Raw genomic sequence first — 11456 nt, 5'->3', positions numbered from 1 at the left:
AAAGAGATACTCCCATGGAAAAGAGAAAGCTTAATTAGAATATTAAGAGGAATGAGGAGGTCGGTTCCCGCCTCACCCTTATTAATGACAGCTGGGAAAGTGTTAGGATAATCAGGATAGAAACATTCTGTTTTACATATTGACAGCTCCTAACCACCTTATTAAAAGAATCTATTTGATAATACCTGGTGATGAGAACAAGGTGGGTGAATGTGCTAAATACAATGTAAACTCACAGACATATTCCCGAAAGAGAGATGGTACTGCAATCGGTATCACCAACGTGATTACAACATAAGCGAGATGTGCCATCCTTTGTAAAGAATAGAATTTCCCTTGTTTTGGGTCACGTATTAACCTGATGCTATTTGGCTTCCTGAAATTTTAATTTTTATTAAGAATTTGAGCTATCCAAGCACTAAGGTACTTAAATACATTGAAACATGTAAATATAAACAATGTTATTAGAGGGATATGGAGGTTCTTACAGGAAATCACCAAGCCTCATGGGAGACTGGGGAGCCAGAAAGCAAGGCTCCCTGCTCATTTCTCTGCCCTTTCATTTCTACACATCTGGTGCTCTAGGCAGATCTGTGTGTGTCCTTTATTCAGGGGCCAAGGATTGACTCCTTGGAGTATCCTAATTCCTAATTCTTAGGAGAGAAATCTGATTGGCTCAGCTTATCTATTTCTAATTCAGTCACTTGTGGTCAAGTGTGTCCTCAATCAGAAGGCTTTTCCAATAGCAAAGAGTTGGAAGAAATGCAAAGCATGCTAGGGTTCATTTCCCAATGATTTTTCCTGATATTTCTTGAAACACATGTTCTGGAAGAGGAATCAGAAAACTAGTAGAGCCCAGCCCACTGTTTGTATTTGTAAATAAAGTTTTATTGGAACCCAGTGCACTCATTCATTTCTGTGTTGTTTATGGCTATTGTCTTGGTACAGTCGTAGAGGTTATAGTTGTTAGAGACTTCCCCACAAAGCCTATAATGCTTACTGTTTGGCTCTTTACAGAAACATTTTACTGACTCCTGTTCTAGAATTCAATTAAGTTCTGTTTCTCAATCATTACTGTCTTGTGTGTGGGTTAATCTTGTTTTCTCCCAACCAGTATAAGGCAATTTCCTAAAGTTTGGTCATTTGTGTCCTACTACCAGGATGTTAAAGGTGCTATTTGGTTTTGGCTTCTCCTTTCCTTGTACCGAAGTTGTTGAGGATAGGGCACAGCACTGGGAATCTTCACATATCCCTGGTGGTTGATTAGAAAATAAAATAAAATCTGTATGAATGCAACATAATTTCCTAGGGTGTAGAGAACATAGTGTTGATGATTTGCAAGATGATTTCAGTTAGCACTTGAGATTTTTCTAGGTGGTAAATAGACATGATATTAAGTAAAATTAAATCACATCGTGGAAGGGTTATTCTCTATGTTTTCTTTTAGTTTCCTAATTACTTGAAAAAGAAAATCACATTTGATGACAATATGCTCACTAATATTTACTGATATCATTCCTTTCCTTTAACAAGGAGAAAATGCAGGCCCTGGCTCAGAACTTCAGCCATCAGCAGTATAAAGCTAGAATTTACTAGCACCACTCTGCTTTTGTTTAGTTTTATTCTTGTCTTCCATTTATGACTGATGCTACTGACTTGCCATTAGTGGTGGGGATATAGTTTCCATCTCAAACAAATTTAGTTAAATAAAAATGTGACCAGGTTTTTTTTTAAAAAAAATATTTTTAAGAGGTTTCTGATATTGGGCACATGTGCTCGCCAGAAAGACAGAGAGAGACAAAGAGACAGAAAGCGAGAAATCACCCCCCGGGGGGAGATGGTCATGCTACAATCCCTTCTCCTCCATTCTCTTCTTGGGATCTTGGGCACTCACGCACATGTGCCTGGTGTGAGTTTAAGTCACCGGGTCTGGGACTCAAACCGTGGTCGACTACATGGGAGTCCAGTGACATAGCCATTACATCAACTGCTGGTCCCCCGTGACCAGGTTTTTAAAAATGCTGAACAAATAACAACTTAAGTGGTAGGAAAAAATGCAGAACGGGTACATGAATGATCAAAGTTCAGAAAAGGCTGTGCTAAAGTAACTGACATAAACACACAGTAGTCCTGATACCCAAAGGAAGGAGTGGATGATATGTCTAAGTGGATAACGGAGGTTATCGAAGGAGGTACATCTAAACTGAATCATAAAGTTTTAGGCAGTAAAAGAGTTGTGGAAGGACCTCGCAGGCAGTGGGCATAGAATGTCCAAAAAGGAAAAAAAAAAAAGAACAAGGATGTGGTCATGGAGTTGTTTGGCTTTCTGGAGCCACCAAAGGACTTGAAACATTCAGGTAGTATGGTCAGATCTGCATTCTTAGAGCAATCGTTGGCTCAAGCAGGTTAATCTCTCTGACCCTCAGTTTGTTTACCTATAAAATGGGAATAATTGAAGCAGATGTAGGATGTGCACTCTTGTCCCTGGTACGGGGAAAATCTGAGCCATTCTGTCCTATTTCTCTTCCATACTGAAAGCTAAGATGTCCTATCATGACTTGCATCCATATTTAAGGGTTCAGGACCCCTCTTCTCTATTCTTGGTGGGGGACAACTGACAGTATTCAGAAATGTTGGCTGGTGCTTTGATCAGTGACTATGGTCTAGGGAGGGTGTCCACACTCAAGGACAGCTCAGCACTGAGCCCATTGCCCTGGACCCTGGAATCTTCTCAACCAAAACCTCTTCTTCCTCCTTTCTTTAGTCCCTCACTTTTCTTTGACCTAGTCACCTCCCTGCACATGGCTCAGTCCCAGCTTCCTCTAGAATTTGAAAACCCCATCGCCATCTTGCCTAAAATAGATTGAGTTGTTTCTGCCTTGGTAAGGGCTAGCGAAGGAAATAGAGCCCCCTAGGTACCAGGAAGAGAACATACAGAAGTGGGAAGACACACATTCTAGCACTCTGAGTTAGCTCTATCTTGCTATGTAACTTGGTGGGTCTATTTTAATGACTGATTAAGTGCCCAGCAGGTAGGACCCAGATTGGCAGCTCTTAGTTTTCATTGTGGTACTGGGGAGAAAAAGTTAAGAAAAGTCCTATCACTGTGGGAATATGTGTCAGGAGTCTCCTCCTTTCAAAATTGCTTAAGTCCCTGGGTCTGCACTGCCTGTGGCCATTCCTGGCTGTGATGAGATAGAAGGTGGTAGGATTAGGAATGCCATGTGTGACTAGCTCAGTCTGGATACTTCTGTGTGTACATGCATGAATTATTGTAGAAGCATCTGTGCCTGAGTCTGGTCAGACTCACCTGGAGGCTAAGAGGTGAAGTGTGCTGAGCTGCCCTCCTGCCTCTAAACATTCTGTGTGTCAGCCCCTCTGGCTCCAGCTCCCTATTGTATTCTCTGTTCCTCCAGCAGAAGCAGGTGTGAGTAGGTGTGTGGTTTTCCCAACCATCTAAATTCTTACAGGCTTCTTCTGGAGAGCCAAAGGAGAACATTTGAAGGGAGAAACTTTGGAGTCCGGTAGACCTTAATTCCAATCCTGGGTCCTGGCCTTAAATGGATTTGTGGTGTAACAGTTTACTTACCCTTCTGAGCCTTGGTTTTGTATAAAAGGGGATTCGTAATGATAGCTGCTTCCTAGGGTATTATGCAAAGTACATGAGAAACCAGTTATTTCTAAGTACTCAAAACTATAATAGTGATTCATATTATTACCTGCAAAATACCTGACACAGTACTCATATATCAGCATGATTATTTCTTCCTCCAGAAAGCCTTCCCAGAATCCCCCAGACCAGACTAGGCTCCTCTGTAATGTGGTCCTAACTGTACTTCTTTTCCTTTTTATTTTTTTTAACTTTTTAATTTTTAAAAAAATTTTAATTTACCTGTACTTCTTAAGAGACTTTTTGAACTTAGTACCTGTTGGTCATTGTTCTCTCTGGCCTAGTCACAACCATGAAAATAATGGTGTATTGAGCCACCCGGTTAGCTGGCCCTGACTATGACCACAGCTCAAGACAAGAGGAGAGGCTATTTAATAATTATGTTAATCATCTCTGTAATCAATTGTTTGCAGTCTTTCTTCCTCTCTTGAGTTCAAGGTCAGAGAATGTGTCTGTTTCTGCATTGCTGTATCTCCAGTGCTTAGAGACACTTAATAAACATTAAATAATTGACTGAATAATGGAACAGGTACCCCAAACCCAGTACCTTGAGTTATACCAGGGAACAAAACAGGCAAAGATACTTATCCTTGTAGGGTTATTATTCTAGCAATCTGTACTGGGCATTGGTACCTACCCCAAAGGATTATATCCTTGGTCATCTCTCCTAGGTCATCCTCTGTTGATTGGGTTTGGCCATCAGAATGTCAACTGTTGGACATGATTTATTATTTCCAAGTGCACGGAGGGCATCCATGCAAAGCTGGAATTAGGTTTGAAGGAGCACCAGTTACCCTTAGCTTTCTCTGATATATTTGCTCTTCCCTAGGTCATGCTCTCAGAGCGAAAAGGCACAGATGAGCTCTATGCTGTGAAGATCCTGAAGAAGGATGTTGTGATCCAGGATGATGACGTGGAGTGCACCATGGTGGAGAAGCGAGTGCTGGCCCTGCCAGGGAAACCGCCATTCCTGACCCAGCTCCATTCCTGCTTCCAGACCATGGTAACTTGTTGGGTGGCGCCATGGTAACTTGTTGGGTGGCCCTCAGTATTCTACCTCCAGGGTTTGGCCAAAGCTGTTCCAACAGCACCCACCCCAAAGAGATAGAGCCTTCCTATTCTAGACACAGAGATGCTAGGCCTAGAGAATTTCAATGAGAATTCCTGAGGTTGCCGCTGGTACTATTTCAACTCAGAGAGAGGAGGAACTCAGGCAATTGTTTTTGTCTTGTTTTTGTTTTTGTTTTGTTTTTGGAGAGTTTTTTGCTATAGGGACACGCGTGTGCACTCGCCAGACAGACAGAGAGAGACAGAGAGACAGAAAGCAAGAAATCACCCCCCCAGGGAGGATGGCCACGCCGCAGTCCCTTCTCCTCCATTCTCCTCTCGGGATCTTGGACACACATGCACACGCACCCAGCGTGAGTTTAAGCCACCGGGTCCAAGACTCGAACTGCGGTCGACTACGTGGGAGTCCAGCGACATAGCCATTACACTAACTGCTGGTCCATGGCAATTGGTTTTAAAACCAACAGAGTAGGGTCTTTTTCTGATAGCAAGATTGATTTGGGGATAGGAACTCATTTCACTGGGATAGTTACAATCAGCCCTCCACCCTTTGGACAAATGCACGAGTGTGTGCATCTCTGCAGATAGCCTGAGTGAGGCCTTTGTGGGACCCTCCTTGGAGTGGAGGGTGGAGATTGCCTGAGAACACAGCTCTCCAAGGATTCCAGGAGCAGGGTGTGGTGTCCCAGTGAACTTAGTGTCATGACTGCCAAGATGACAAAGGAACGTGGCTCACTATCTGCTATTGACTGTGGTTTCAACTCTATCTATGAGGGCAGAGGCCTCTCTTTAAGTAATGTTTTATCTTTTCCCTGTTTAAATTAGACCTTGACTACCATACTTGAGGAAGGACAGGCCAGAGCCCAGTTGCAAAAGGGGTACAAAGTTAATTCTTGCCTGCGGGGCTTCTTTTTTTCTTTTCTTTTTTTCTTTTATTAAACTTTATTTATTTATTCACCTTCACATTTTTGACCAGAGAGGTCCAGAGCGAGAGAGAGAGAGAGAGAAAGTGAGAAAGCAAGCCACCAGGTCCAAGACTCGAACCACAGTTGGCCTTGCGAGAGCCCAACACCCCCAACCACCACACCACCCGCCACCCGCCAGCCCCAACACATAAAATTAACCATCACAAGGACCAGCAGTGGGCGCAATGGCCATGTCACTGGACTCCCACATAGTCCTGGACCCAGTGGTTTCTAAGAGTGAATGGCCTAGTAATTTAAAGATGCTTTAAGGGCTTTTTCAGGTTTTTTTAAGTTTGACTTTATACAGTTCTTAACCTATATTGCTGATTTAAGAGCACAACCCCATGTGAGATGGAATGTTGTTAAATTTTGCATTTCATTTGATGTGTCTTTTAAGTCTTTAATCTAGTGATGTCCCCCTCCCTCCTTTCCATGCTTTTCATCTGCTGAAGATCCTGGCCTGTTTGTCCCGTGGTGTTTTTGCAGTCTGTTTTTTTGTTGTTGTTGTTAGTCTGATTTTAGAGGTTTTTGCTATAGGGTGTATGTGCTTGCTAGGAAGACAGAGAGAGACACAGAGACAGAAATTGAGAAATCACCCCCCAGGGGGGCTGGTCACTCTGTAATCCCTTCTCTTCCATTCTCCTCTCCGGATCTTGGGCACGCACACACACGCACCTGGTGTGAGTTTAAGCCACTGGGTCTGGGACTCTAACCACATCGACTCTGTGGGAGTCCAGCGACATAGCCATTACTCCATCTGCTGGTCCCAAGTTTGTTTTTTTTTTTTTTTTTTCCAAGGGAGAGATTTTTGCTTGTGATCACTGAAGAGACAGAGAGCAAGACACCACCCCCCCCCAACCCTGCCCCAGGGGAGATGGCCACACTGCAATCCCTTCTTCTCCATTCTCCTCTTGAGATTTTGGACACACACACATATGTGCCTGGCATGAGTTTTAAGCCAGCAGGTCTGGGACTCAAACCATGGTTGACTATGTGGAAGTCCAGCAATGTAACCATTACACCATTTGCAGGTCCCTGCAGTCTGGGTTTTGCAACTGCACAGTCTTGGACACTCAACATACTTCCTCTGTTCTCTGTATTTCCTGTAAATTGACAGCTGGATCCACAGGCTTGGTCAGATTCAGCTTTAGTCCCATTGTCAAGAGTGTAGATGGTGGTGTGTTCTTTCATCCAAAGGCACATAATATCCAGTTGATTCTCCTAGTGACGTTGGCAGCACCTGAGTTTCAGTACCTAGATCCATTCATTCATCAGGGATTGCGAGATGGTGATTTCCTAATCTAGCCTTTCTTTTTCATTTATTAGTTGGAATGCTTTTATAAAGAGGAGTGTCCTCTCATCTGTTGCTTAGTTTCTTGGTGGTTCAGTTCATGTAGGAAAGGCAAGATAAGTGTTTGATTATTTTCTTTCATTTAGCAACTTTCAAGGTAATGAATTGGTTTGCTATTGTACTCCAAAAGTGACTGAAGTTTGCTTTCCAAATAAAACTTGGGAGTAAAAGAAAAGAGTCAATATAGAGAAAAATATTAAGTGAATGATAATTTCCATGATGTGGGGATGTGGTGGAGACCGGGAAGGGGGGTGCATCTTACTAGTTTAAATGTCCAGTCATACCTTGGGGAACTAAGGCCTTTAGGTGTCCAAGTGGTGGCAGGAACAGAATTAGGATTTAAATCTCTGGGCTCTCCCATTCTCTTGCCTTTCCCTGTTCCACTGGTGGTCTCCAAATTGAGTCATTGAGATCACCAAAGGAAGAATAGTCTCAGTCTGGTAAGTAACTAAGAAAACCTTATTCTCACAGGAGAGGCTGTACTAACTTGGAAGAGTGGTTTTTCATTTCTACTGGGTATGTTAAGATTAAGAGAAATGAGTCATTTGTGACTAATGTTCATTAAAGTATAGTACCTTTGTAAGTTAAAAATCATAGAGTAGTTTTGAGGTTACTTTTAATATTGAGCCACGTCACTCCTCTGTATTTCAATTCACTCTCTGGAATTATAGAGGAAGGACTGCATTTACATATACAGAGCTCCGGTTCCCTCAAGGAGCTGTCATATGCCAGGAAAGAGAGATTAAGGGCTACAAGAGGCCCAACTGCAGTGGTCAATGGTGCTAAGACTCTGTTCTGCAGGCTGGGGGCCACATGGGAGTCCTAGATTCGATCTCCAGTTGAGTTAAAGGCTGATCTTGATGGTGTGCACCTGTAATCCCAGCAACTCCAGAACTGAGGCAGGAGGATCACAAGCTTGAGGCTAACCTGAGCTTAAAAAAAAAAAAAAAAAAAAAAAAAAGAGCTGGGTAGTAGAGTATGTCTGTAGTCTCAGCTGGAGAATGAGGTAGGAGGATTACAACATAGTGAGACCTGTCAAAATAATAATAATAATAAAGGAAAAAAGAGAGAAGGCCATGAGAGCCAAGAATGTGTGAGCCCAGTGGATTTGTGTTTTGTGTGGGGATGAAGGAGACCAGGGCTCAGCCCTCCAATCCAGCAAGGCCAGGCATGGAATAGATTACTTCCTCGTTGGCTGAGGATCAGATGACATAGTTATACCGTCTATAGGTGTTGAATTGTTGAGGAAAAAAAAAAATACTTGAAGAGATGCACTCGCTGCAAGTAAGAGGTTTTTTGGGGCCAAGTGAGGCCAGCTGAGGGAAGAGCAGATACCCTTTCCATCTCACCTGCACTCGGCACATATGCTCATTGAGTGAAATGCCCCAATTTAAATTAGTTTTTTCTCACCCTTTTTTTTTTCCTGGCTAAGCACATATATTTTAATTTTGCATAAATTACTTTTATTTTCAAAGACTTATAATAATGCCTACTATATGTGAGGCACAGGGCTATCCATTTTAAGCCACATGACAACGCCTAACGTCATCTCCATTTCATAGGCAATGGGACTGAGGCCACACAGCTAGTACATTTCAGAACCAGGTTTGAGCCCAGTCTAGTTCCAAGGGGATTTGTACTGTGCTGCTATACTGTGAGGTCTTTTGAGTGTGAATCACCCAATTGCCATTCCACCTGACAGCCCTGGGGTGGAATCCTCACCAGGAGCCTGAGCTCTGCCTAGCTTTGCTCATCTCTCACCTGCTCAGAAAGCCACATCATGCCTCCATCCCTCGGCTTCCCCATTCTAGAACAGAGCTGACTTTCCATTGGGGCATCTCCCATGCATCGGTCTTCAAAAAGATTGTTTCAGGAACCAGCAGTTAGCGTAATGGCTATGTCGCTGGACTCCCACGTAGTCGATCGTGGTTCACGTCCTGGACCAAGTGGCTTAAAACTCACGCCGGGTGTGTGTGCGTGCGTGCCCAAGATCCCGAGAGGAGAATGGAGGAGAAGGGATTGCGGCGTGACCATCCCCCCTGGGGGGTGATTTCTCGCTTTCTGTCTCTATGTCTCTCTCTGTCTGTCTGGCGAGCGCACGCGCCCTATAGCAAAAATCTCTCAAAAAAAAAAAAAAAGATCGTTTCATTCTAGCCACACAAAAATCTCACAGTGGCAGAGATTATCTATCATCTCATTATGTAGGTGAAAGGATTATGGATCAGGGATGCATGGTAGTTCTCTCAAGACACAGCACTAGTCATTGGCCCATGGAGCTCAGAGCCCAAGCATTGTCCACCATGATGCGTCACCACCGAGAGGGCCCAAGCAATGATAATGATACAAACAAGAACGAAAAAGCAGCAGCCAACAGTAATGACCACTTTAGCATGTGTGGGGTGCTACCATAGGCTCTCTCGCTGTATCAACTCATTTTATCCTCTCATTGCCTCTATTAGATAGGACTTATTACTAGCTTCAATTTACAGATCAGAATGCTGACATGCAGAGAAGTTAAGTAACTCATGCCACATCACACAGTTGGTGAGTAGTGGAGCTGGGATTTATTCTGCAAAACGCTCCAGAACTCCAAACCTGGAAACTGTTGCTATCCTAATGTAAATTTAGGCTCATCCTTCTTGTGCCTTAACTTCATATTCATTCCTATTTGTAGTTTATAAAATATTTCCACTTTTGAGGCCAGCAGGTGGTGTGGAGGTTAAGGCATTAGACTCTCACATGGATGACTGTGATTCGTGTCCTGGACCTGGTGGCTTCCTTTCTTACTCCCCCTCCACCCCCATCTGTCTCTCTCTCTCTCTGGTGATCACACATGCCCTAGAGTAAATAATAATGATAAATTAAATAAATAATTCTTTAAACATATTTTCACTTTCACAATCATATCTAATTTTTTATTAGATTTTTTTTTTTTGCCATTGGGTGTGTACAATTGCCAGAGAGAGACGGAGAAGGGGAACATGAGCAATCACCCTCCACCCCGGGGGTGATGGCCATGCCACAATCCCTTCCCCAACATTCTTCTCTCTGAATTTTGGGCACACTTGCACATGCACCCAGGGCTATTTTAAGACGCCAGGTCCAGGATTTGAACTATGGTCAACCATGTGGGAGTTAGTGCCTTAACCACCACACTACCAGCTGGCTCCAATGATGTCCAGTCTTTACAAGAACACTATACGTATTACTATTTACATTTCTGCTCAAAGGAAATTGGCTCTCAGAAAGATAAAATGATTGGGACCAGCAGTTAGTGTAATGACTATGTCGCTGGACTCCCATGTAGTCGACTGTGGTTCATGCGTGCCCAAGATCCGGAGAGGAGAATGGAGGAGAAGGGATTGTGGTGTGGCCATCCCCCTGGGGGGTGATTTCTCGCTTTCTGTCTCTCTGTCTCTCTCTGTCTTTCTGGCGAGAGCATGCGCCCTATAGCAAAAACCTCTCCAAAAAATGAAAAGAGGAATAAAGAAAGATAAAATGACTTAGGGTATACACTTGGTAAGACAAGGCTCACTTGAGGGCTCACTGGGCCCAGGTTCCCTTAATGGTTCTTTGGATATTCTTTCTACTGTGTAAAAGGTATGCCATTTATTCTACAGGAATATTGCAAGGATCAGGGAAGAATTTTATTTGTTGGAGTGATCATTTAAATTTAGGGAGCACTGCATGTGCGTCATGATTAAGGTGGGCAGGGAGGCCATGCCCCTTCCAGGGAAGCGCTGTGAAGGCAGTCTTCTCTCTCACATTCCTTTTCAGGCATTGTACTCTTGACCCCCAGAGGTCAAGTGTTCCAGAAGAGGCAGTTGGGCTGGAATAGGTAATATCTTTTTTTTTTTTTTGGAGAGGTTTTTACTATAGGGCGTGTGTGCTCACCAGAAAGACAGAGAGAGAGACAGAGAGACAGAAAGTGAGAAATACCCCCCAAGAGGGATGGCCACGCCACAATCCCTTCTCCTCCATTCTCCTCTCAGGATCTTGGGCACGCATGCCTGGCATGAGTTTAAGTCACCAGGTCCGGGACTAGAACCTTGGTCAACTACATGGGAGTCCAGCGGCATAGCCATTATGCCAACTGCTGGTCCCTGAATAGATAATATCTTCAGAGTCGGAGCATTACTGCCAGTCTACAGCAGGAACTAATGCTTATTGACCATTTCAACAAATAAGTATCAATATTTGTTGTGTCAGGTTCCATCTGCAGCACCATGAGGGGTACATCAGGGAATAAAAGTCAAAATCCACATTCCCTTAGAATGTACATTCTAATGAAGGAGACAGGTAAATGACAATAATGACACATGTAGAAGGGATAGAGATGGATGGATTAGGGCAGAGAGATGCTATTTTTGATAAGTTCATCAGGGAGGACCTCACCAGCAGG

General features: G+C 43.5%; 1 protein-coding gene across 1 annotated transcript in view; it reads left to right on the top strand.

The window, feature by feature from the left end:
- Positions 1–11456, top strand: part of PRKCB (protein kinase C beta) — a 396523-nt gene that overhangs the window by 322395 nt on the left and 62672 nt on the right. Inside the window, exon 13 of the mRNA XM_027771796.1 lies at positions 4500–4673. Coding sequence (XP_027627597.1) covers positions 4500–4673 — 174 coding nt within the window. The remainder of the gene's footprint in view (positions 1–4499; positions 4674–11456) is intronic.

The sequence above is a fragment of the Tupaia chinensis genome, unplaced genomic scaffold (genome assembly GCF_000334495.1).
Source record: "Tupaia chinensis unplaced genomic scaffold, TupChi_1.0 Scaffold000231_2, whole genome shotgun sequence".
Classification (NCBI taxonomy): Eukaryota; Metazoa; Chordata; class Mammalia; order Scandentia; family Tupaiidae; genus Tupaia; species Tupaia belangeri.
This window is presented reverse-complemented; position numbering and strand designations above follow the sequence as displayed.